The sequence below is a fragment of the Solanum dulcamara genome, chromosome 4 (genome assembly GCF_947179165.1).
Source record: "Solanum dulcamara chromosome 4, daSolDulc1.2, whole genome shotgun sequence".
Taxonomy (NCBI): domain Eukaryota; kingdom Viridiplantae; phylum Streptophyta; class Magnoliopsida; order Solanales; family Solanaceae; genus Solanum; species Solanum dulcamara.
In genome coordinates this window covers 3,375,559-3,403,336 of record NC_077240.1, presented here as the reverse complement: position 1 = coordinate 3,403,336, position 27,778 = coordinate 3,375,559, and the positions used below count along the sequence as shown (strand labels likewise).

The following is a 27,778-nucleotide window of genomic DNA, read 5'->3' as shown; positions in this document are numbered from 1 at the left end:
AATGAAAGCCAACAATCTCCTTAGTAGTACAAGTACTTATTAAGGAACAAGTCATAGCTGTTAAATGCGTATAGCGTTTTAACCAAAGAGCACAAATGACAAAGATGTTAGTCCAATTTGAGTACAAGAAAAAATATATGACGACCTTCTCAACGTTTTGCATAGACTATATAATAAAGAGGAGTAATTGTTGTGTTATCACTCGCCATTTCTTGTTTCATTGAATTGGGAAGGAAGATAATGAATATTTCCTCTGTTTTAAGTCTTTTTCTAGTTTTGTGCTACCTAAGTGCCCAACAATGTTACGCAGGGGAAGTAGATGTTATACGCGAATTTCTCAAGGCTCGACGGGCAAAAACAACAAATGTTATTAACCGCGGCCTAGCGCTTGCTGAGAAACAGAGATCAGTGTCAGAATTCATAGTGCCACAGGAAGGATCAAAGGAAAATGATAAGATCACGGCATTGCCAGGGCAACCAAGTGGGATCAATTTTGCCCAATATTCAGGATATGTGACTGTTAATGCTAATGCTGGTAGAGCCCTGTTCTATTACTTGGCAGAATCGTCTAATGATCCTACTACAAAGCCTCTTGTTTTGTGGCTAAATGGAGGTAAATACACAAGAATTGTCTTTAAAGCTTAACCTTAGGACCATATGCAGTCTGTTTAAAAAAGAACATATATATACCATTTTACCCCTCACGATAGCTCTCATAGACATTAATCAAATTGTAATGGTATGTTAAAAATCACAAGTTCTAAGGGTACTTTTGTATGAATTTGATAGGACCTGGTTGCTCTTCATTCGGAAATGGAGGGATGGTGGAACTTGGACCATTCCGCGTCAATAAAGACGGGAAAACCTTGTGGCTCAACTCATTTGCCTGGAACAATGGTACTTAATACCAAAATCTATTATCACTACTGAAAAAAATAATCAGAAACCTATAAATAACTATGACATTTTTGTGACTATGATTATACAGAGGCAAATATCCTCTTTTTAGAATCACCAGCTGGTGTTGGATTCTCTTATTCTAATACATCATCAGATTATACTACTGGAGACGAAAAGACTAGACGAGACAGTTTCACCTTTCTCATCAATTGGATGGAAAGATTCCCAGAATATAAACACCGTGATTTCTACATTATTGGGGAGAGTTATGCTGGTCACTACGTACCTCAACTTGCTCAGCTAATCTTATCTCACAAGAAAACAGAACGCAACCTTGTTATTAACTTGCAAGGAATAGCTGTAAGCTAATTAACTTGTTCAAATGATAATTTCCTTCCTTTTTTGTCCTGACTAGACCGCTAATGTTATCTTATTTGTATATGACATAATTTTAAGACCGGAAATGCCCTCCTCGACGACGAAACTACAAATAGTGGTTCATACGACTTTTATTGGTCGCACGCACTAATATCAGATGAAGTCCATGAAGGAATTGTCAAGAATTGCAACTTCTCAACAGAAACATCTACCTCAGAAGCTTGTGATGAGTACACAAGTGAAGCAGATTCATGTCAGGCCAATATATATAATTATAACACATATTCCCAACTCTGCAACTCCTCTGCCTATACTTCCCTTCCTGTAAGTTCCACTGGCTGACTGCTCACTCATTCCCAGTGTCTATACCAATTTAAATAATTCAACATCTTAAGTGTCACTAATTAAGGCGAAAGAAAAATAAACGACGACATCCTACGCCCAAATTTCACATAACTTTTTCTTTTGTGTATCATGACAGATAGATGGATTTGATCCATGCTCAGCTGATTACGTATTTAATTACCTAAACACTGTTGAAGTACAAAAGGCACTTAATGTCAGAGATATTCCTCATTCCTGGGAATCTTGCAGGTAATTGATACTTTGAGTTTTTAAACATTTTGCTGATCCTTTTTTGGATTAATTTGATCACTTTCTTAAACACTTTAAACTTGTGCAGTGATATCATAGGCATCTCTTGGCAAGACTCCCCAGATACTGTTCTACCAATCTTCCAAGAGCTTATGCAAAGTGGCATTAGAGTTTGGATTTATAGGTAAGTTAATCAAACAAGATGGAATCAATCACCATAAAAATTACTAATACTGAAAACTTAAGCAATTCCGAAACAAATACCAACATTTTCTGATCAAGTTCCTCTTCTTCTTATTATTTTCTAGTGGAGACGTAGATCATATTTTACCTGTAACGACAAGTAGATACGCTATTGACAAAATCAAAACACCAGTAAAAACAGCATGGTACCCGTGGTTCTTCCAAGGGGAGGTAATTAACCAAGTTGTCATTATTAATTTCGATCTTCAACTCTACAATTTCTTAATTTTCAATATGAATATGAATTTAAGTATTTCATATCTCCAGGTTGGTGGCTACGCAGTAGAATATCAGAACTTGACATTCGTGACAATACGTGGAGCAGGACATTTCGTGCCAAGCTATCAACCTGGCCGTGCATTGACCATGTTCTCATCCTTCATCAATGGAACACTCCCTCCTGGTTTCGACTAAACAGATGATACATTGTGAAAAGAGGATTGCTGGTTTCATGATATGGAATAAATTTTGTAGAACTAATTACATTACTGTTTTATGGTTTGTATTTGAGCATTAGAGGGCTTATGATGTCTTTTCTTGTATGTCAACTTAAATTTATAAAATGTTTAAATTGAAGGGTTTCTGGTACGTCAATTAAATTTCGAAATGTTTATTTTGGTTATTACATAACGACTCCGCCTGGTACAACTTTTGTTATGTACGATTAGTGAAACAACATGACTAATGAAACTTAATAATGACATGCTTTGTTACATTTGAAAGAAGTGATTTCTTGATTCTAAGTATAGTTTCTACCACATTGGTGCCTGTAATTCATTAATGCTCTACCTCTATTAATCACTGATCTTTGTTAATGTAACACTAGCTAATACGATTAGGAGTGGTTTGGTAGTTTGTTAGAATTATGCAAGTATTAATAATGCATGTATGTATTAGTTATGTGAGTATAAATAATTTCATTTTCTATAGATATTTCTCGGCTGTTCCCCTTTTAGATGGAGGGCGTCATCCTGTTGCATTTTATCTTGGAATTTCTTCAAAAAAAAATTAAAAAAAATACTTTTCTTGATATTCACAAGTTAAAGCCCATCCTGTAAATACAACGAAGAAAATTAGGTAGCTAGAGCTTTGAAATAAAACCAAATGACAGAACTATTGCTTCAAATCAGATTTAAGAAAAACAAAAAAACATGATCTTTTAGAACTAGTACTAGTTATCCTCAGTTAATACGATGAAAAGGCACAAGTCTAGCTGTCTGCATCCCTCTTAATCATACTTGAAAAGCCTAGACCATAAGTTTCTCTTTTTAGTTAACTATTCAACGGTGTCTTTGTTTCCTTTCTGAACTACCTTTTCTAATTCATGGCTGTTCGAGAACGACATGAAAATGAAAGCCAACAAACCCTCCTTAAATGTATATCCTTCATTTTGCGTGACATTTAACCAATGAAAGAAAGGATGAAGATGTCACTACCACGGGTTCAATTTGAAGTAAAAGAAAAAAGCATCACAAAATTCTCAGTGTTTTTCTTATTTTATAAACAATGAAGAAGAATTATCCTTGAGTTATCACTCAATGTTTCTTGTTCTTGCATGAGTAGGAAGAAAATGAAAGCTAATTCTGTTTTAACTCTTTCTCTTATTTTGTGCTGCGTAAGTGCCCAACAATATTGATATGCAGGCGAAGCAGATGTTCTACGCGAATTCCTCAAAGCTCGACAGGCAAAAACAACAAGTATTATTAACCACGGCCTAGCGGCTTCTGAGAAACGGAGATCAGTGTCAGAAGTCATAGTGCCACAGGTAGGATCAAAGGAATACGACAAGATCTCAGCATTGCCAGGGCAACCTAGTGGTGTGAGTTTTGATCAATATTCAGGATATGTTACTGTTGATGCTGATGCTGGTAGAGCCTTGTTCTATTACTTCACTGAATCAACTCAAGATCCTTCTACCAAGCCTCTTGTTTTGTGGCTAAATGGTGCTAAATATACCCACGGTTACCCCAATTGCCAAGAGGAAGAATGTTTTAATTTCTAACTCTAGCTTGTTTCATGCAAAACTAGAAAGTTTAATATCATCTTTTTCTTCCCTTGGGCTTTACTGTGTTATTATGAGTGTATTCTGGCTGTGTTGCTTTAGAGCTTATGATGGCTAGCTTATCATGTTTCCTTTGTTGTTTTTGTATGCAATTGGTATATAGGGCCTGGTTGTTCTTCATTAGGGGCTGGGGCAATGACGGAACTTGGACCATTCCGCATTAATGATGATGGAAAAACCTTATGGCTGAACCAATTTGCATGGGTACTTAATTACCTCTTTCTTAAGCTAGAAAAATCTGTCATCATTTGGGTGTAACGATGATACCTTTTTGACATTAATGCAGTGGCGAACATCCTCTTTTTAGAATCACCAGCTGGTGTTGGATTATCTTACTCTAATACATCATCAGATTATATTACGGAAGACGAAAAAACTAGACAAGACAGCTTTACCTTTCTCCTCAATTGGATGGAAAGATTCCCAGAATATAAACACCGAGATTTCTATATTGCTGGAGAAAGTTATGCTGGCCACTATGTGCCTCAACTTGCTCAGCTGATCTTATCCCACAGGAAAACAAAAGCCAACCTTGTTATTAACTTGCAGGGAATAGCTGTAAGCTAATTAAGCTTATTCGAATGATAATTACATTTTTTTCCTCCTGATTAAGTCACTACTATTATCTTATTTGCATAGTAACGTGATCTTTCACAGACAGGGAATGCCCTCCTAGACGTTGGAACAATGCGGAGTGGTTCATATGACTTTTATTGGACACATGCACTAATAATATCAGATGAAGTCCATGATGGAATTGTCTTGAATTGCAACTTCTCGGCAGAGACAACCTCAAAAGCTTGTAATAAGTACGTAAACCATGCAGATGCATCTCAAGGCAACATATATGAATATGACATTTATGCCCCACTGTGCAACTCCAGTGAGCCAATACTTCACATCCCGTAAGTTCCGAACTGGCTAACTACTTATTTGTTGTTCGTGAGAAGATTTTCATTTACTATTGCTGTTTGTGTAAATAAATGAAACATTAAGTGTCACAAGTAAACTGTTTTATTAGATACAACAGGCTTATAAACCTGCTTCTTATTCTACAGTTCGGATGTTTTCATCCCATTTCTCTAGCATGCACACCCGCAATATCATAAAATGCATAATTCAAGTTCTGATAATCATGTAGGGTTTATAAGTTTTCCAACATAAATAAAAGGATATAATAGAAGTATACATCTTCACCAAGATGACACCATGCACAACATCATCATCCAATGCCTCAACAAGCACCCCTGTGCAGATATTACATTCCTTTATTAGATTTCTAACTATTTTCTTTCTTTAAAACAGATATGTGGACTTGATCCATGCACAGACGATTATGTACTCTTACCTAAACTCTGCTAAAGTACAAAAGGCACTTAATGTCAGAGGAATACCATATTCCTGGGCTCCTTGCAAGTAATACATACCGTGATTTTTTATAGTAATATTTTCGATCTTCAAATTGGAAAAGCTGATCGTTTTCTTCTTGGTTTAAATTCACTTCAATTCTCACTTCTGCAGTTTGGAGATTCACTTGGGTTGGCAGGACTGGCCAGATACTGTTCTAACAATCTTTCAGGAGCTCATGCAAAGTGGAATTAGGGTTTGGATGTATAGGTAAGTACAGAGGGAAAATAGGAAGAACTCATAATAAACTAATTCTGAGAATGTAGCAGTTCAGTAAGAATAACACTTTCTCATGATTTTAACGTGTAATTACAGAGGAGTTACAGATAAAATTTTGCCTGTAACAACGACTAGATATGCTATAAACAAAATCAAGACACCAGTCAAAACGCCGTGGAATCCTTGGTACTTCCAAGGCGAGGTAACAAAGTGGTCATTATACTTCACTTCTACGATACAATACTCTGTTTCCAAGAATATCATGTATGTAATTAATTATTTCATATATCCTTTTCTTTGTATGCAGTGGAATATGAGAACTTGACATTTGTGACGGTCAGAGGAGCAGGACATTTCGTGCCAAGTTATCAACCTGGCCGTGCATTGACCATGTTCTCATCCTTCATCAATGGCACACTCCCTCGTAGAAGATAAACGATCATTGTGAAAAGAAAAAAAAGGAAAGTTGATTTGAGATGGAATAACTTTTAGAATCTACTACCCAATTATGCTCTTCATCTGATATTCTTGTAACAAAAAGACTTAACATCAATTATCAGTCTTGACAATGTCTGTTTTTTATATATATAAAAAAAAACATTATCTCTTATGTGGATGTCACTCCAGATGTTAGTTAGTTGCATCTTGAAGATTTTGTTTGCATCTGCAAGTTTATTTCAGCATTACCAAGCCAACCAAGTGGATTTTCTCTTCTTAGAATTAATCATCTGCAGGAGTTGGATTTTCTAACCTCTTATCGATCATCAGATTGTGCAACTGGAGATAAAGGAACTTCTGAAGATAGTTACACTTGTTTAATCAGTTGGATATAAAGCTTAGCTGAAAATAAAAACAAGGAATTTTATATTGCTGGAGAGAGTTATTCTGGACATTATGTGCCCTAACTAGCCAACTTATCCTCTCATAAGAAAATCGACCATCATATTGTCCTTAACTTGCAAGGAATAGATTGCAGTAAGTGTTTACTTTAGAATAAAACTATTGTGAATTCGTTAACGAGAAAGAGTCAAATTTGTCCAAGTCATTCGTCAAACTCTTGATCTATGTATCATTTTTGCTCTTGTCCCCTAATGAAAATTCAACTTGAGGGTACTTATACTTAATATATCATATTCAGAAGTTAAGGGTTAAATTTGGATATTTTACTATAAGACAGTTGGGTAACGTGGAATCCACTCATTTTAACTGAAGCTCTATTAATAGCAAGGGAAAATATGAGTCGATTTGTGAATAGTAAGAATCTGGATGAACCAAAAATCTAATGGCGGACAAAAAATTACCCAATTTGCATAGTATAAAGGTAAATTTGGACCTTTTCCCATTTGATTTATAACTCCACAAAGAATATTGATTTGAATTGTATGTTTTATGCTTTATTTTTCAGCCAGGAAATGCGTTCATTGACATCGAAACACAAAATAGAGTTTCATATGATGCATTAATTGGTCCCATGCTATAGTATCAGATGACGGAATTGTCTTAAATTGCAAATTTTCTGCACCTAGCTAGTTTATCAGAAACTTGTTACTAATACAAAGAACAAGTAGATTTCTTTTGAGCAGAAGAAGCAGATCTAGAATTTTAAATAGGGACAATTTCAAATATATATAATAAACTAATTAATTTATAATAAATATAGTCATGTTTTATTTACATAAAAATAGACAAAATCATAGGAAATATACAGTGACTACACAATATAGCTTGCCAAAAGTCATAGAAATTACACATTAACTATACAATATAAATTACTTATACATGAGCTATACACTAAATATACATTATGAAACACTCAAAAACTAAATATAGCCTAACTATACATAAAATATACACAACCTATATATGCCTATACATCGAAATGATCATTTTTTTGATAATTACTTTTCCGAGTAGTTATCCCTTTAAATTTGGATAAAATATCACTAGTTACGTTGGCCCAACATTGTTGAGATAATCCTTTGGGTTTCCCTAGTCTATTTTCAACCGTTACAAGTGTTCTATCAATATATTTGGGCATATCCTGTTGATAAAGACTCCCACATGCAAGTTCCCTTTTTCCTTCGACTAGTTCTTTTTCTTTTCTAATCAGCACGTGTATATATAAATCAGATCTAGTAGGTTTTCCAACTACTCCAATGTAGGAGCTAGTAATAAATAAATAAATTAAAATCATATATATTTGCTATATATCCTCCCAAACAAAATTATATTGTATTACCACTCGTTTAATCAACCAGAAGATTTCAAGAAATGACGGAAGGAATTATTTTAAGGGAATTTTACGTAGTATATCAAATATGTACTATGTATTTAATAATTATAGTTGTATTTTAAAACTGTTACATTCTATAACTATACTCCATTTTCTCTATCATTTTTCTTTTCTCTCCTAGCCTCGTTTGCCTCTCTCTCTCTCTCTTGTTGCATCTCGCCTCTATCTTCCTCTCTCGCCCCTGCTCTCTTTGTATTGTATATTTCATTGTATGATACTTCATAGCAGAGACATACAATTCATTCAATTGTATTCTGCCAAATATATATAGGGAATGAATACATAGAGAAAAAAGAAAGAAGTACTTGTATCAATTGTACTATCACTTAAATAGTTGTATTAAGTATCGACATATAATCTTGTATGAGTACATATGTATCAACTTATGTCAGCCTGTATGTGTCAAAAATGAATACAAGTGATATAACCTGCATCAAGTGATACATCTTGTATGTATCATCATGTATGTATAGGTTACAACTTGTATCAACTTGCAATGAGTGGTTAATACTCAAATTACAGCTATAAATTACTAATAACATCCAAACTCTGGAGATTTTTTAAAATTCCTCTAGTTTTAAAAATCGTGTTAAATTCATGGGCATATGATATTTGACCTGCAAAACACGTATATACAATTATCTTAGAACTAATCTCCCTATTACGTACATATAGGGGTGGCAAGTGGATATATTGAATTTAATTTGCGCAAGTTAAAACTTAACGATCCACTCAAAAGTTATTTGGACTAAAAAGCGAGTTAAAACTCAATTCTTTTGAGTTTTACTGAGTTTTAATTATTTCATTTTGTTCTTTTATAATATTTTAGTATCTAATAATTTATTTTATTTTATTATGGCTATAAATAACATATTAAATAAATAAATAAAAATTTATTTTGACAAGATTTTCATGAATCAATTTGCATTATATAAATATCAGTCCAAGCTTGATGGATTGAAATGAGCTAATAAATGAATGAATCAATAATCAATTCAAACTTAGACGGATTAAATTTATTATAGTTTTATGGACTAATTTTACCAGCTCGCACATGTGTGTATACTGTGAGTTTATTCCAAACTCAATGGCTAGAATCAGTAAACGATTGTTTATGATCACGTTTCGAATATTTTTAGTTTACTCACGATTAAGATAGTGTTTAATTAATTTTTGGTCAAACCATGATCATCTAGACGTACCAGCTGCCAATTTGTGAAAGTTTAGACACCCGACTGATTTATGAAAAAATCCTATGGGAATATATTTATTTTTTGGGTAAAGAGGAGTTGGAATATTCTATAATTTATATTAAAATTGGAGAAGACTTTAATTTTGTAAAATAAAAAATAAATTGGAGGGTTAAAAATAAAAAGTTAACAAGACACAAGTCAAGTGGGTACCGAATGAGGCTTTTGGATCGTCAAAATTCTATATCAGCTTTATAATATACGTGATTACCTAACTTATATTTATTTTTCTATTTGTTTGGGAAGTCATGAGTTTATTATTCATAGCCTATAGGAGTATTATTTTCCTCCTTTAATCAATTTTTTAGTCTTTTGACGGCTTGGTTCCAAGTATCGACATTTTTTTATTTTTTTATTTTATTTTTTTATCCCCCAATTTTGGAGGATTTATAGTGTTTCCACACTTCCCCTCCAATGTGACTCGAACCCAGGACCTACCGATTGTGGGTGGAGGTGCTTAACCAACTGAGCAACCCTCACTTGTCAAGTATCGACATGAAGGTTATATGGTTAGGTAGACTAAATTTAAAATTGATGGGGGAGGATATTCTGTCTAAATAGTAAACATAGATAATAAATAAAAAAATACTATTAAAATGATACAATTGATAAAAAGCGATGGGTCATCACCTATCCAAAATTTGTCTAATATGGATTTGGTCAATTTGAACAAAATAATAAATCATTACACAATTACTCAGCTAAATCATGACTATTTTTATGTAACTCGTTCAATTATCAAACCAAAGCATGAAAAACATCTCTCCCCCACCCCCACCTTTCTCTATCATTGTCATATAAACAAAACAAATAAAATAACCTTGTTAATACATGTGTATATAAATAGTATATTTTATCTTGGGGTAATTACAGTTGATGGTTATTCTATTATTTTAATTACCAAAAAATAGTTATTCGATGTATATTCATGTATACTCAATGTATATTTCATGTATACTCAGTATATATTTCATGTATAGAATGTAACATAATGTATATTCAGTGTAAAAAAAGGGCAGCCCGGTACACTAAAGCTCCCGCTATGCGCAGGGTCCGGGGAAGGGCCCGACCACAAGGGTCTATTGTACGCAGCCTTACCTTGCATTTCTGCCAGAGGCTGTTTCCAGTGTATAGCTCATATATAAATAATCTATATTGTATAGTTAGTGTATATTTTCTATTACTTTTGCAAGCTATATTGTATAGTCATTGTATATTTTCTATGATTTTTAGCTATTTTTTATGTAAATAAAATATGATTATATTTGTTGTAAACTAATTAGTTTAGTATATATATTTGAAATTGTCCCTTTTATCTTTTAAATGGACCGATATTTTATTTTTGCCGTTTTAAATGAATTGATTTATAAAAAGAAATTTTTTTATTAATTGAACTTATGTCCAATAAAATATAAATTCTTTAGAAACTAAAATTACGTGAAACATAACTTATAGAATATTATAATAAGAAAATATAATTTTATGCTTGAAAAAAAAGTTAGTACTTATTATAAGAGCCCTAAATAAAAAACCAACACAAAATAAGAAAAAATGCAAATGACCCGTTCTTGCATGTACTCAAACTTTTAACCGAATTAATTAACTCGAGTCATGCCCAAATTGACTGGCAATAAATATATGAGTTGAATAGCCGAAAATAATATTGTTAGATCTCAAAGATATATGTAAAAATAGAAGATTATTATGTATAAAAATTAAAATTTCTTGTAAAAAAATATAAAAATAAATTTGTAATTAAAGCACTACAAAATCAAATCTCATTTACATGTATTGTTTAGTTTGTTCCTTTTGACCCGCAAGAACTATTTTAATAATCAGGGGCTGATCTAGCCTTTTATCCGCAAATTTAAGAGAATTTAGTAATTTTTATTCAAATTTTATATTTATATTAAAAAAATAGTTAATATATAAATATTTGACTTTAAATCTAATTATTATTTTATGAACTCAAAATCTCAAATTCGTGCCTCATATTACATATGTTAGAAACCATAAAAGTTACTCATAAGATTGAATACTGGTCTAGCTAAAATGCAAATCATGTGTTAGACAATAATATTATAATTGATAGAGACCATTCACATGAAATGTAGACCAATTTATGTACCTAATATATTCTCAGCAAACCAAAAATTCTCCAAAGCATGAAGTTAATTTATTTATTTATTAAGAAAACATTATGATCTACTAATGATATATTCTATCAGAATATCATTGTCCATTCTTAGTCAATTTATGGCTCACCCAACGTGGCTCATACACTCATGCAACTAGCTTCTTCTTTTTTTTTTTTTATCCAATCTATTATTCGATATCTACATTAAAATTTGACTAAATTCATTTTCGTATCAAAATTTTTTGAAGTAAAATATAATTATTAATTATAAAACACAATGATAATATATAATTCGCTCCGGGAACGCGATCATTCAACTAGCTTTGAGTTATGACTCATGAAATATAATACCAAACAAAAAATTACAAAGAAACTAGTGGTTAAAAAATACAATGGTAATACCTGCCTTATTAATCAAGGTTAGGGTAGTAGTTAATTATTAATTATAAAAATAAGAAGTCTGAAGTTAATGAGTGCTTACATATACGTTACTACTAATTGTGTACTCAACGCTTTGATCCTAGTAATAAATCCATCAATAAAAATGCAAATCTGACTTTTCGTTAAAATCTGCATGATATTATGGGCATCATTATTTCACGCGGTGATATTCCTGTAACCGTTCTGATTGAAAGTCATTCAAGAATCGGGGAGAAAATATTTTTGAAAATTTGAAAACATAGGCATTAATTAGTTTGCAAGAAAAAAAAATCAAATATAGAAATATCAAACTAATTAAACAAGGGAAACAAAATTAGTGTATTTTTTTATCGGGAGAAGAAAAGGTCAGCCAAAAAGTGATAATCAATAACAATTTTTGAAAGTGTGAGCAAAGTGAAGTCAGAAATCTACTTTTATGAGTTGTGATGTTGGGTTCGGCCGAATACGTGTTCGGGCTTCTAGCTCTGCTTCTGAAGGTGAGGTGAGGTTTTCTAGAGATTATTTATAAGAAATAACAATTTTTTCGTGAAATTAATTAAAATATTAAATTTATCGTATTGAATTTAAAATAGATAAATCAAAATAATACGAGGAGAGAAAGACAGAGTAATTAGATTTAAATCAATGACAGTTGATACATTTTTAGCCTCTTATTCTTTGAACTTATCGGCATGATCGAGTGAAAGTTGAATTTGATTAATCCATTCTTCACATTTCTTTTCTTCTTTTGTTTTTAAATCCTTTTTGCTTTGTTTATTTTTCTTCCTCATTTAGGAAAAAAGAAGAAGATTATTATGTGTATGTCAGCCTAGATATCCACTACCTGCATTTAGCTGACTTTAATCTAGCCGTAATTTTTTCATCATCATAGCTTATAAGTTTTCTATCCTTTAATTTAAACTTCAAACAAAAAGGGAAAAAACACTTAAAATGGAAATCAAACGGTAAAATCACAAAATATTCGGATTCTTACGTCACCCTTTGTTTGTTTGTTTTCTAATTAAATGGACAATAAAACCCCTACAGAAGTTATCACAACACACCATTTATCAAAATGAAACAGGGGCAAAATAGTCCTTTCAGAAGTAGTTGCTAATGAGTCTTCATCATCGGGGGGGAAAAAGTCCATAAAAACAAACATATGAAAAGGCGACTCTGTCTCTGTCATTGGCCCATAGCCATTGCCAATTCCTTCTCTTTTCCTTATATATCATTCTTCTCTTCCCCTGTTTTTCTAAAACTGAAATTTCAGTATTCTCTCTTCTTCTTTTTTTCTCTTTAAAACAAAACATCAAACAGTTGGTGTGCATAAATGGAGATAGAGGTGATGATGCCATCTCCGGCGCCGGTGGATTTCAACGTCGATAGTGGTTGTACTACTCCTTACATGAGTGCTCCGTCAAGTCCTCCACGTGCTGCCACGTTGTTTTACAGTGCACCAGCTAGTCCTACTCGGATTTCCCCTCTTTACGATGAATTCAATTGGGAAGAAATCCCAAAAGAGAAAGATAACCCAGATGAAGATGATGAAGATTTTGCTTTTGATTTCAGTGGGCAATTGGAAAGGATTTCTTTATCTGCAGCTGATGAGCTCTTTGATTGCGGAAAGATCAAACCTTTGAAACCACCCCCACGGTTTCAGTATGAAGGAAAACACATCGATTCTCCAAAATCACCGAAGAAATTGTTCAAGGAAACATTTTCCCCTCGACACAAGAAGAAGGATTTTGACCCATTTGTTGCAGCTTTTCAAAAACAGAGTCGAACAGAGGACCCACAAAAGATTTCAAAAATGGGAAGAAATCAGAATCTGGACAAGAGCAAAGAATTGAGAGTTTCCGACTTATTATTTGATCACGAAAGCAGTCAAGACAACACGAAAAAATCCGCCTCTGTTTCGTCATCTTCTTCTTCCTCTTCCTCCTCTTCGTCTTCTTCAGTTTCTTCTATGATCTCACTCTGGTCCAAAAAATGGAAAATCAAAGACTTGTTGCTATTCAGAAGTTCTTCAGAAGGTCGACCAAGTAGTACAGAACAATTAAACAAATATGAATTGTTGAAGAAAACCCATGAAGAAGATGTTAAAAATTCGAGCTTTAGATCAACAGGAAGTGTGAGATCAAGAAAAAAAGGACCCGTTTCTGCCCATGAATTGCATTACACAATGAACAGAGCAATATCAGAAGAGATGAAGAAGAAAACATTTTTACCATACAAACAGGGCTTATTGGGTTGCTTAGGCTTCAATGCAGCGCTGCAGGATTCTGTTTCTAAAAGTGTCGCTAATTCTATGTCTATGACTCGTCGTTAATACTTCACATTCTGTAATTTTTTCCCCTTAATTTTGTTACTCATTTGATCATTTTCCTCTTGGAAAATTAATTTGTTACATATATATTTCTCTCTGGAAAAATATTTTTAAAATACAAAACAGAGAGTGGTTACATTTTCATATTTTGTGTATTTTAGATGAATTTTATTGTGCATAAAACGTTCGCTGCCAAAATCCTCTTCATACACTTGTGTGTATGAATAGTACTAAAGATTACAATTATTTCTCTTCGTATTTTGCTATTTTATTGTCTTCTTTATAATCCTCATTGGTATTCTTCTTTTAAATCAAAACTCCATAAAAAATAATACATTCGAACTTTTGCAAAACTCATTTATGAAATTATAATAATGTTCTGACTCAATATTTAATATTCACATTGAGAAGCCTCAATTATTATAAATTCGCATGATGTCGAAAATATGCTTTCTAACAAAAATTTTCCCTATTTAAAACTCAAAACTCAAAATCAGTTATTAAAAATAAAGCGATACTACCTATCCATCACAATTCTTATAGATGATTCACTACTTTTAGACTCGAATGTTTATTGGTCCTAGTTAACACGTAAGAGTACATATGAGAGCTTCACTATAATAGAATAATAGTTGTAAAATGATTGATATATCTACTTATTTATTACTTAATAATATACTCTTCCTATAATTTCCAATCTTCTTTCACTTATGCATTATATATCATGATGTGTACTTTATGGATGGCACGTCTTATGAACTTACATATCTGTTTTAAAATTTTAGTTGCACATAAAAAAAATCCATTTTTAGAACTATGCAAATGTTTGTTTTTATTTTAACTTATTTCTGTCATTCTTTATATTATACTACACATTCTTATTAGGATTATCCACATGAAGTCTCCGGACAATCAATCAGTATCTAGATTTTTATTTCTTTACAATTTTTTGCGGCTTAAATTTAGTGCATTTATTAAAAAAATTGCAATGAATAATTTAAGATTCTTAGTAATTACCTTAGGAATCTTTGGCATGATTAGTATTCGTTGTTTCCTTTCTGATGATTAAATTACTTTTAACAGTTTTTAAAACTAAATATCCTACAAAGCTAAATTAAAATTGGGCGTAATTGGTTGTACCTCTTATTTGACTTATTTTTGAAACGAGAAAGTTATGAACTAATTATACGATTTCATTCGTTATTTCATCTAGCATTAAATCAATAATCAAATAATATGAGACCTTTCTAAAGCATTTTTTATTTTTTAAAGTTTGCATTTTTTTTCTCTAGGTATAATCATTTGGTATTTGAAAACCTATATATTTAATAACGTAAGTGCTCTCTAATATGATTTCTCCATTTTAAAATTCAAACTCGAGACTTCTAATTTAGAGTGAAAGAAGTTCACCATATCCCTCAATGGTATTTCACGTTTATATCCTATAATTTAAAGTTAGATTGCAAGGGTTTGGAAAAAAGGAACTCCATGGCATTCCCCTTAAGAATCTGAATTGAGATGGAATAAAGTATATGTTGATATTTTTATTACAATATTTCATATTAGAAGGTCATGACCAAGTAGATCATCATGACAAATATTTTTCGGCCGGTGGACAACCATACTTGTGTGGATTCATGTACTATCTAATATAATAAAGTCCACAAAAGGTTGCATAAAAATAATGTGACAAAGTACATACTGTAAGATAAAATATAGGCCATTCAAGAATCTTAAACTAACAAAATTTTCTGATAATTCGATAATTTTTTTTATTTAACTACAAAATTAGTCCATTATTAATTTCTATTATTTTAATAGTGAAAGACGTAATATTTATCGATCTGCGATCAAAACTTTACCTGAATAAATATGGATGGACCAGTACACAAACTACAAGTAATTAAAGTCGAAGCCTAGAGGTACAATTTTCATTATGGTCCAGCTATTGCTATTACTTGGCACAGTTCAATTAAGCAATTAGGACCCCCACCCTAATTATTATTTTTTACTAATTATTTATATCGTGTGTAAGGAAGTGCCAAGTTGTTTATAAATTTCAAATAAACAAATTAATTAGTTGCCAAATGAGACCTTTTTTGGCATAACAAAATTAATTTCCATGCCATTACAGCTCAATGGTATATATTAATATTTTGATTATATACTCAACACTTTAATCCAACTTTTGATATCATTTTCATTTTTAATTACTTCGTTAGTTGTAATTAAAATGTTGTACTACAGTGTCAATAATTTTTTCAAAATAAAATAATGCAATGACTAAAATATTATAAGAGAACTTTGTGCTTTTTTTTAGGGGGAAGTAGCATCATTACGCTGGTATAAACTTTTATTTAAGGAATAGTTAATCTTGTAGGGTAAACGACCACCATCGCGGGAATCAAAGCTTTTTTAGATGTTACTCAAATGAAAAAGAAATGAAATTCATTGAATATAACTATATGTGATATGTTTTAGCTTTTTCTCTTTGTTTTTTTTCTTTTCTATTCTTGATTTACTTTGGCTTAAAATCGACCATATATTCTTATGATTAGATTAGGGAGTAAATGGCGGATTAGATTAGCATCAACGGAGGTGGATGCAATTATTTGGACCATTTGGTGTTACAAATTATATATATATATATATATATAAAAGACTTGTTATTTTTATTTTTAACATGACAATCATGACCTTACAGTGTTTGTGTCGGTGGTTGTTACTATAATTTGTGTTCTTCACAGATGTACTGTTTTTTTTTGGGAGGAAAATAAGGTAAAAATGTTGACGTTTTAGTTGTCATAAAAGAAGTATAGGAACAATTTGAACGTCTTATCCCTTTTGATTCATTTTTCATTCGAAATTGAACTTGCAAAATACGTTTAATCGTTATTGTTGCCTTTGAGGAAAGTACATTGCAGAAGAATTATTTATGGAAGAAAGCAAAAGAATAAAAGCTGATCTGAAAGAAAAGCCATGAAACTAATGACCAGATAACCTTATTGAATGCTAAATATTCAAACATTTTATGTAAACTTAGAAACTCGTTCGAATGAGAACTTTGCCATGTCTCGCAAAATTGTGCAAACTCTTTTATACCATTAAATATAACTAGACAAAGAAACAGTTTTGCTCCTCAAAAACACGATTTTTCTTTTATTAGAAATCAAATCTCAAGCTACTCATACGTAAAACTAAAATATCAACTTAGTAAGACTCGAAAGTACTTATCTGCATCCGGTGTTACCACATGAATAGATTATAACAGCATGAATACTCTACATCACTTTTAAGTCATTAAAGTTTGTGTCTTTGCATTCATTTTCTTAAGCATTTTTTTCATAGCGTAAGTCAATACAGCACTGAAAACAATTAATGAAACGAGAGACTTGTGTGAACCCATTGACCCCATTGTACTACAAGTATCAGATGTCCAGAAAGAAACAAACACAAAGAGCTCGTACTGTTGAGGCATTTATAGCACTTTTTAAGTTCAAAATGCATCAGTCAACCACGTGACTGAACCCACTGGAACACCAATGACTACTAGTTTCACAGTCACGGCTGATTTATTTGACATTCAAAGTCAAATAAAACTGACCCACCTAAGTCAATGTCAATAAACACAATGTTTAATACAACTTGGAAAAGAAAAGCAAACAAGAAGTGTCTCTTTTTCGTTCAATTTCTCTGAATTAGGTGGGTAGGCGGTGGAGAAGACAAAATGCAAAGGGATAACTTGATCTTGAAAGTCTCAACAGGGCAGGTTATAACAGAACGGAAATAATAAGATATCAGTTTCGTTCTTGAACCAAATATCTCCATTTGCATTGCACTCTTTACAACTTTGGGCTATATAGCCACACAAGCGAAATGTTTTACTTGGAGAAACCGCACATGATACTACAACCATACAACTTTGTGATGCTAATGGTAGCTCACTCACTGGAAATGAATGAATAGATTAGGCTGCATATCTCACCCAGACTCCTTGTGTAGGGGATCTAATATAATACACTGTCGGTCAAGTAATTGGCGAAACAGTAACATCACCTTCTCAGACTAACATTGTGTAAGGTGAAGATGAATTTTGGATGATTGAATGTTGTAAATGCCAATGAACAATCCTCAGCACACTTGTTTGGCATCACCTCATCAAATATTCCTGCATTAAATATAAGATGAAAAATACTCAAATGACACCTGTGGTCAATTCTAATGACCAATAATAAAGCCACAACAGCCCTTGACCCCTTTCTTCCTTTTCATGGAGGAGAAAATGAAATTAGGAAAATAGAGACCTGATCCTAACACGTAGAACATTTTTACTACTGTGCTACACCAGCAAGATGTACTTCCTAGGAAATTGGAAAGCCAGGTTGAGAGCTTCCCTAATGATTTGCATATCAGAAGATTCCAGCTAATAAGACAATGCAATCATTCAATAAAACAACCTTGGTGGTCTAACAAGGTAATATGTAAAGTGAATAAATGCGACAAACATTTCAAGTAAACAAACAAGTGTACATCTTTAGCACAAAATAGAATTTCCCATAAAGAACATCATTCACTAAAATATAGGGACATCAAATGACCCAACAAGGCACCCTGACGACAACACCACAGTAAAGTCTTACAAGCATACAAAGACCCAATATGGCTCCTTGATAGCTTCCTGACTGATAGTTTAAAATTCAGACTAGACACAATTCATACTGAAAACTCACCTCCTTTCAGCAAGAAAGTGTTTGATAAAGCATACACAAATCAATGCTTATAAAGACCAAGCAGTGATTTCTCTCTCTCTTCAACTCTCTTCTTTGCAGCTTCCCTGGCTTTGCGTGCTGCTGCTTCCTCCTCAGTGACAGATTTTGGCTTCACATTCTCCCTTTTTCTTTTGTTAACCATCAGTGAAGAAGGTTTACCTTTAACAGATCTCGTGGGATTTGGAGGGGTTGAAACAACACGCCCTGGTGGAGGACCACTTAGAGGAGATTCTGTGCTTTTATTTTCTGAAGATCCATCACCCATTGTTGATACAGGTACTTTTGCTAAAGGTGTCTTTGTCTTTGAAATGGACGTTGAAGAAACTTCAGTTGCAGCAAGTGCCTCTTCCTGACTTACCCACCTACCTGTCACATTTCATTCTATTAGACAAGCTGCCAGAAAAAAGTGTGGGGTAGCTTAACGGAGCTCTGGGAAAGCAAATTTACCTAAAACATCTGTATAATAGAAGCCGGAGTTAGGATCATAGTAGCATCCATTACTTTGATTGTAATAGTAGCCAGATGAGCTGTCATACTCCCATTCTGTTATTAAAAGACACAGATTTAGGTCATACAATTATCAAGACAACATTAAGAAGACCACCATTTTGACTCAACCTTGAAGTAAGTGATGTAAATAGCCTAAATGTGGAGAGAAAGGAACTCTTAGGCAACATAAACCTTTTGTGTTAATTGTCAATACAGTTAGAATCCATCCTAGCAATGTTAATTTCCTATTCACTTCACCACCCTTTCAATCCCCTAACATAGAAGAGAACTTTGCCACTAAAGCAAAATGAGCAAGTTCTTTAAGACGGGAAATTTTCACCCCCCTAAAAAACTTATCATAGGGAAACAGAACAGTAGTATTCTGAAAAATGGAGAAAGGGAGGATGTTTTGTTCATATTGTCACTTAATGACCTGATAGAGTGGTTCCCAGAAAAGAAGTGGATTGTTAACTTTGCCTATTGTTTTGGTATAACGTAATCAAGGTATCCTGTAGACACCATGAGCTGCAACATTGCATTAACCAAGGTGGTCGCGAAGGAATTGCAAAGAATCAGTAGTAGGTACAAAAACCTTAGCAAACCAAAAACCAAACAACAAGAATGAAAAACTACTAGCAGAGATTACTTTTTTGTATACAACAACAACAACATACCTAGTATAATCCCACAGGTGGGGGGGTCTGGGGAGAGTAAAGTGTACGCAGACCTTACCCCTACCTTCTAAGGGTAGGGAGGTTGTTTCTGATAGACCCTACACTCAAGAAGAGATGAAAATGAAGCAGAAATAACAAGCAGTAACAACAAGAAGATAATAAGATAAATAAAATGGAAGAAACAAACATGTAGTTTCTTTATTCATGAAAGTTAAAAGAGTTATTTAACCTAAAATATCAGGACTGCAATCCAGATAATTAAGTGGGAGAACTGAAATATTGTCAAATGATAGTTTAACTCATATGCAATTTAACATAGTAAAAGTTTTTTTCTCAAAATTGACAAATGGATACAAGCTATGAACTCTTCATGAGATATCTCTAGTTTATAACCAACTCCTTTTGTTTGGAAAAGTATCTCTACTTGAAACCAATTGGAAGATGATGTGTCTAATTCAGAGTCAACACAATTATAACCAAATAGTAAAAGGTGTAATGTCATAGGACAGCAGAGAATTTGAACACCTTCTGATACAGCAGATCCCTTGGTAGTAGCTTGACCATTATCATGAGTAGCCAGGGCCTGTATATTGATACTTCTGGCCTCTTTAACTCGAGCCATATCCTTCTGATAGCTGCGTTGCGCTTTCTGGTCAATAAAAGAAAGACGTAATTAATCCATCACATTTTGGTTCATTCAAAATTTCCTCAATGTTCTGCTTTAAACTATAAAACAAGTCAAAAAGACAAAATTATATGAATTCATGTAAAAGAAAAATTAATACCAAATGAAAGAATTACAAAATTTTATTCGTGGAAGCTTAAGAGAATGTATGCAATAAAGATCATGTCAATTATTCCAGAAACAAATGAAAGATAAAGCTGCATTTCTAAGGGAGAGAGGAAATGCATCTTCCCTGAAAGGAGGTCATGCAAATGTCCAGAGCTATGTACTTTACAGTCTACAGGTTGTGAACGACAGCTATTGCACTACTTGCTTACCCACATCAAGAGATATCTTTTCTTTTTAATCAGGATATCCATTTAGTCAAGTGTTCCACTTTGAGCTATCTTATGATAAAATAAGTTGGTACCAACAGCATATTTTGAGAAGCTACATAACCTGCTAATTAAACAATTAAGAAGAATATCCCTCAAAGACACTTTCTCTTGGACATGAAATTATACTAATCTCCCCTAGTTGCTGAGCAGACCTCACCTAGTGGAGGAATTGCAGTAATGGTACTTAAAGAAGATTGCCTTAACAATTTTTAAAACAGATACTTTTTTTCTAAATTAAGTGTTTTAGAACATATATGTAATTACAGAAAGAAACATTAAATGATCTGCACACACAAAAGAGAATGTTTCCGAGGTATAGATGAAGCGCTTCAAATTTAGATAAATATAAACACACACACACAGAGATAATGTAAAACCATTTACATATCCTTCATAACCGTTGTATCTTCTTTTGGATGGTAAATACTGACATCAAAATTTAAGCCACAGGTCCTATCATTTGTTATCAGAAAACTGAAATCCCTTGTCATAAATGGGTAAACTTATATGTAACATATATCCCAATATAATAGCACTTACTGCTTCAATTTGCTCCAGCGCACGGGCTGCTTCTTTTAACTCTTTGTCTTTTGTAGCTTTCTCTTGTCGCATTGTGTTGAGCCTATTGCCCACATTTTCCTTGTGACGCGTACCAAGTTCATGGTTCCTAATGCTCGTAGGATTGTTCGATATGAAGATTTTGCAGAAATCACACCATTTATTTCCTTGGCTAACCCAAAACTGTACAATGAGAAAAATAAGAAACAGCCATATTTATAAAATTGTAAGTTCATCACAAGAAAGTAAACATCAGTATAATTATCTCTGGTTCTGTAATTGGATATTGGAGAAGAAAGAAGAAGAAATCTAAATACAGAAAAGTAACAGGTTAAGGAAACAAGAAATATGCACAATATTCTGGCAAAAGGCTGGACATTCTCATACAATAATAAAAAGGTAGAGCAGAACTAAATCAGAAACAAAAGCAAACCCAACTAAAAGATGATTGAAGAAACAAAAACTTTGTAATGGATGGAATGAAATTGTTGTTAGTTATTCGAATTCCAAATGTCCGTAGCTAAATATGATTATAGGAATACTAGAAACTAAACAAACAGCTAATTTCAAAAAAAAAATCCCCAAAACAAAAAAAAACAACATGAATATTGCTTTCGATTTCTACAACACACGAAAGATCATGACCTTGCAAATTAATCCAAACACTAAAAGTGCATTACCCTATTACCAAACATACTTATCCAGCACAACTCAAAGAACCAGTGAAATGGAAAACAACTTAGGGAAAAAAAACAATGAAAACCAAAAATTGAAAAGTGAAAATCTAGACAATATAGACGATATGAAATATGTGAGCGGACACATTGACACATTACACTTAACAAATGTACAATGAAATAATCATGAAGAAGGAAGCACTATAAGCAACCCCAGAGAAAGATAATCATCATTGATAAAAATTCAAATTGAAATCATAAACTCTGTACTAATTCAACAGTGGTCTATGTTTTTTGTAAGAGGGTTTCACATTGCTTGATCTGTTGCTCAACTAAGGGTGCATGACAAACTAAATAGTCAATAGTGGCTCCTCAACCATGACAACTTAACCATTTCTTGAATGTTCTTTAACATAATTTCTACTGTATAATTCATATCTGAACCAAGTCATATTTCAAAGATTACCAATTCACAAATTTGAATCATTTTACCAAATTGAGCCTATCTCACAAGTGATCAAATATTAACACAGTTGATCAATCAGAAGTCCACAAAAAGAAACCACAAATAACCATTCCTATCATCTAGATAGAATTAGTAGGAATTCGCAAGTAGAAATATGGGGGAAAAAGTTATTTTGAAGTTGAAGAAAAAATGAAAGATTAGCAGAGCCATACCTCAGTCATGGCTGCAACAGATATAAGAATGGATGGAATGAAAGGAGAAGACGGTGATTCCCAAGCTCAAATTTGTTCCCTATTCAAAATCAACGGCCTTTTCTTCTGAACCCTAATTTTGAACCAAAGAAGTAGATTTAATTTGAGGAACAAAAAATAAAATAAAAGAACTCGGATTCGGGCCCCGACCGATCCGTTTTGAGATATTTGTTTCGTGCAGGAGAGAAACGATTTACCAACAAAAAAATGAGAAAAAATAAATAAATTACACACCAACAACAACAACAACATATATCCACATAAAATCCATAATTAGAGTCTGAAAAAATAGAATATACACAAATTTTATCATCAGCTCATGAAGATAAAGAGTCTGTTTTTAAAAGATCCAATAAAATTATACACCATCATTTGATAACATTTTCCTATTTCCTTGACTTTATATCAATTTTAAAATGAATTGTACTTAATTCTTATACATTGATTTATGAATAAACTTACTCACGTTTTACATAACAGGAAATGTAAATTTCTCCATTAGTTGTGATAATATTACCAATACATAATTTAAGATTGGAAAATAAATATTGCATTATTTAAACTCCCTTGGTACTCATTTATGTGTAATAGTTTGTATTTCAAGAGTTATATTTTTAATTTTAATCATAAATTTAAATATCAAAATAAGATTATAATTTAAATTAAGTGATTTTTTAATCATAAAGAATTACAGCTTTACAAGACAAACTTAAAGAAAACTATGACTTGTTATTTCTTGGTTCATAGACCTAAAAAACAAAGTAAACAATAAAAAAAAGTACAAAATATTGTGTTAATAGAGTTCAGAGAAGGACACACTCTAGTAAGTGATATAACACAATCTATCTTAATACAAATATAACTCAATCTTCCATTAACTTTAGTACATTGTGCTGTGTGTTGCCGCCGAAGTTGGGCCACCCACTTGCATAAAGAGCCAAAGAAGCACAATCAATCTAATAGATGTGTTTGAGTTTTTTAAAACTATACGATAGTTCTTTAAGGTATATATATATATATATATATATATATACACGGATGTATATAGAATATTCTTTTTAAGTTAATGAGTGCATGTGCATTCTTTATTATAGGCTAGGTCTGCTCATGAATAATTGTTTTCATGACTCGAATCCTTATTCTATAAGTCACACACATGAGTAAAGTCACCTTAGACGTAAGGTATATATCCTTCGCTGGCAAATTATATGATGTACATAATTTTTTTAATGCTAATTATCATGAGTGTAATTTAATTTGTAGACCGTTAACATAATTGAGAAGAAAATTGTTCGCAAACTTTTTGGACTCGTCATTGATCACAAAACAAGTTTAAATATTGCGGGTAATTATAGACGGACATATTTTATACACACTTCCTCGATGACTTTTACCCAACTATCTCCATGTACAAAGATTCCAAAATGAACTTGAAAATCATGAGCATGAAGCAGTAAAAAATAGGCATTCATTGCCATAATAATGGTGCTTACAGAACGATCAATATCAAAATTAAATTATGTTAATTATGCAAAAACTATTTTAGTAATGTGAAATTTTATACAACAAATGGAGCATTGTACTCCTTTAGTTTATTTTTAAAAAAGAAAATGAATTTCTATTAAGATGGCTTAAATTTCCATTGCACTAAACACTAAGATGGGCTTATTTGCTACGTTGCGAAACTACATGGACTTATTTGCTCTTCTGCTATTAATTCTTCCACCCCCACTCCTCCCACTCGTCGTCAAATATGAATTGTCTTGATTGACATTGCCGCCGGTGGCTGCAAATCCTGTCGGTCGTCTCCGGCAAAGTCGACCCGCAACAATGGATCAATCTTTCCTGCTGATGCTAACAAATCTTCTTCACCTCCACAACCACCTTGACCCCACCACCTCTCTTCTCTCCGATTCCACCTCATCCTACTCTTCCTCCGTCGCTTCACCCACATCCCCTACTTCCCTCCTCACCTCTACCTCCGCCGCCCCTCTCCTCTTCTTCACCATCGCATCCGTTCTCTCCTACCTCGCTACCCACCCACACAAGAAAAAACCCAAAACTTCCACTTCTTCACCTAATAACAACCCTTCTTCTCCATCGCCCGCAGCCGCTGAATTCTCCGTCTCCGCCTTTCGTGCCCTCTCCACTGAACATATTTGGGCTATGGAAGCCCCTCTCCGTGACGCTCAGTGGCGTTCCCTTTACGGACTCTCGTATCCTGTTTTCACCACCGTTGTTGATAAGCTGAAACCCTACATTACCCAGTCCCAACTCTCTCTACCTTCTGATTACGCCGTTGCTATGGTACTTTCTAGACTCTTCCACGGCTTTTCTGCTAAAACCCTAGCTACCCGTTATGGCCTTGAACCTTACCTGATCTCAAAAATTACTAACATGGTCACCAGACTCTTGGCTACTAAGCTTTACCCGGAGTTTATCAAGATTCCGGTGAGTCGACGGCGTCTTGTGGAGACCACTCAAGGGTTCCAAGAGCTGACTTCACTACCCAATATATGTGGAGCTATTGATGGAACGGCCGTGAGGTTGCAGCATCTTCCGTCCGAAACTGTTAACTCGTCCATGTACTATAGCCGATATGGGTTCCCATCCATATTACTTCAGGTTGTTGCTGATCACAAGAAGATCTTTTGGGATGTTTGTGTGAAAGCCCCAGGTGGATTTGACGATGCTACGCATTTTAGAGATAGTCTCTTGTATAATAGGTTGATTTCTGATGATATTGTTTGGGACAAAGTGGTTAATGTTAGAGGAGAACATGTGAGGCCCTACATTATTGGGGATTGGTGTTTTCCGTTGTTGTCGTTTTTGCTCACTCCATTTTCCGGGAATAGGACTGGCTCACCTGCTGAGAATGCCTATGATGAGGCCTTGTTAAAGGGGAGGAAGATGGTTGAGGAAGCTATAGGTTTGTTGAAAGGAAGGTGGAAAATTCTTCAGAATTTGAATGTGGGACTCAGTCATGCACCCCAAACTATTGTTGCTTGTTGTGTGTTGCATAACTTGTGTCAGATTGCAAGGGAGCCGGAGCCAGAACTTTGGGGGGAGCCAGAAGAGAATGGTTCCCCTCCAAGGGTGTTAGAGAATGAGAAGTCTTTCTATTATTGTGGTGGAAGCGCGAGGCAGGCCTTGGCTGATGATCTATATCAACGGCTCTCATCAAGATGAGAAGAGTTTTCAGAAAGATGCTTGCTTTGATGTAAGGATAATTTTACTTGTTAGTTCTAGTTTTTGGTTCATGGTAGTTGATATTGCTCTTTGACAAGGAGTAGCAATGTACTGAATATTGCCTATAGTCTAGGTTTTAACCTTAAAAGTACTTCAACATTTACAATATATTGATTCCATTGTGGAATAATTCTGCTACGTTCTAACTCTGCTATCTGAAAGATTTTTTTTTTTTTGATGACAAGGGAAACCTGCAGCCGCTATCCTTTGGGGTGTGCACAGGGTAACACCCCTGCTCCTATCCGAAAGATTTTATGCTGGAGGAGGAAATAGAAAGATTTACTTGTCTGTGATTCATGAGCACATATGCATCTGTCTTTGTTCAGCTCCTCATTTTTACCTTATTCTGACTATCATGACCTTTTAGTTGTCTATATTTCTGCATTTGCTTGACCTAAGTTAGAAGGCAGCATCCGGAGTCATTGACCATACATAAGCTTGAGATATAAAATCATACATTGATTCTTCATTTATGAAATCTGGAGTAGTTTTCTTCTTTTTCCCCCCTTTCAAGTGATAATGAGACAACTACCCTAAAGGAGCCCACACATTAGTAATCCTTAAAATCTTTAAATGGATGAGAAGCTACTCTTAGGCAAGTCCACACAGCATTTGGTATATGCCAATGTAGACACTGAAATTATAAAATTTAGTGCAATTGAGCTTTATGTTGTTTTGGCTCTCACCAGTTGTGGATAATTTCATGGTTCAATGCTATTGATTTACTGCAACATTGGAGAATGTAAAACTACGGCCAATGTGCTTTTCTTGTTTGTATGATCCCCATATGTTAAGCGGAAGCCATTTCTTTACCTAATTGCCATTATGACTTTGATTCTTTTTGCTTGATTTCTCCGACTTTTGGAAGATCAAAAGCTCATGGTAAGGGGGGCAGAAAAAGAAAGGAAGCCTTGTATTTTGTTTTGAAATTATGCCTGAGTTGCAAAATCCAAAGGTTGATGTTAGTGCAATTTTATATTCCTCACAGCTTGATGTTAATGCAATTTAAAACTCCTCACCCAAGTAAAAAGATAAAGAAGTCATGTTTTTCATTTGTTGTGGAATCTGCTGTAGTACTAAAACATTTTCTTTTGTTTTCACTTTGGAAGGGAAAGGGTTGGTGGACGGGTGAGCGAGGTGAAAGGAAGTAAGTTCAGTTTTATGGAAATGGGGGATTTTGTATTGTACATTCCAACTTTATGCTTCAGATAAAGACGTGAAACTGGATATTTTTCGTGTGAAATCACAGCTAAATACTCATTTGCGACCACTTATTTTTAGTAGAAGATATTGTGCTGTAATATCCCTTCCCCATTCAGTATACTTCGAAGTCTACTTAACTCGTAGATAG

The 27,778-nt window shown here is 33.5% G+C and overlaps 3 protein-coding genes and 1 pseudogene across 4 annotated transcripts; 3 read left to right on the top strand and 1 right to left on the bottom strand.

The window, feature by feature from the left end:
• The first annotated feature begins 231 nt into the window (after nt 1-231).
• LOC129887980 (uncharacterized) lies at nt 232-6,301 on the top strand (annotated as a pseudogene).
• Nucleotides 6,302-13,085: 6,784 nt separating this feature from the next.
• On the top strand, nt 13,086-14,357 carry LOC129884514 (uncharacterized). The gene has a single exon (XM_055958808.1). The coding sequence runs from the start codon at nt 13,237-13,239 to the stop codon at nt 14,233-14,235; it is 999 nt and encodes a 332-aa protein (XP_055814783.1). The 5' UTR covers nt 13,086-13,236; the 3' UTR covers nt 14,236-14,357.
• Nucleotides 14,358-17,821: 3,464 nt separating this feature from the next.
• Nucleotides 17,822-23,352, bottom strand: LOC129885529 (zinc finger protein ZOP1). The gene is made up of 6 exons (XM_055959831.1): nt 23,140-23,352; nt 21,767-21,967; nt 20,690-20,813; nt 19,449-19,544; nt 18,963-19,367; nt 17,822-18,400 (listed from the first exon to the last, which is right to left on the bottom strand). The coding sequence occupies exons 1-5, from the start codon at nt 23,146-23,148 to the stop codon at nt 19,003-19,005; spliced, it is 795 nt and encodes a 264-aa protein (XP_055815806.1). The 5' UTR covers nt 23,149-23,352; the 3' UTR covers nt 17,822-18,400; nt 18,963-19,002.
• Nucleotides 23,353-24,783: 1,431 nt separating this feature from the next.
• On the top strand, nt 24,784-27,701 carry LOC129885528 (protein ALP1-like). Of its 2 annotated transcripts, none has more exons than XM_055959830.1 (2): nt 24,784-26,398; nt 27,537-27,701. In XM_055959830.1, exon 1 carries the CDS (start codon nt 25,009-25,011, stop codon nt 26,365-26,367), a length of 1,359 nt encoding a protein of 452 aa, XP_055815805.1. In that variant the 5' UTR covers nt 24,784-25,008; the 3' UTR covers nt 26,368-26,398; nt 27,537-27,701. The 2 variants fall into 2 exon arrangements, with proteins under 2 accessions (XP_055815805.1, XP_055815804.1); XM_055959829.1 differs by lacking the exon at nt 27,537-27,701 and adding an exon at nt 26,613-26,922 and having other exon boundaries at nt 24,785-26,398.
• The last annotated feature ends 77 nt before the right edge of the window (nt 27,702-27,778 follow it).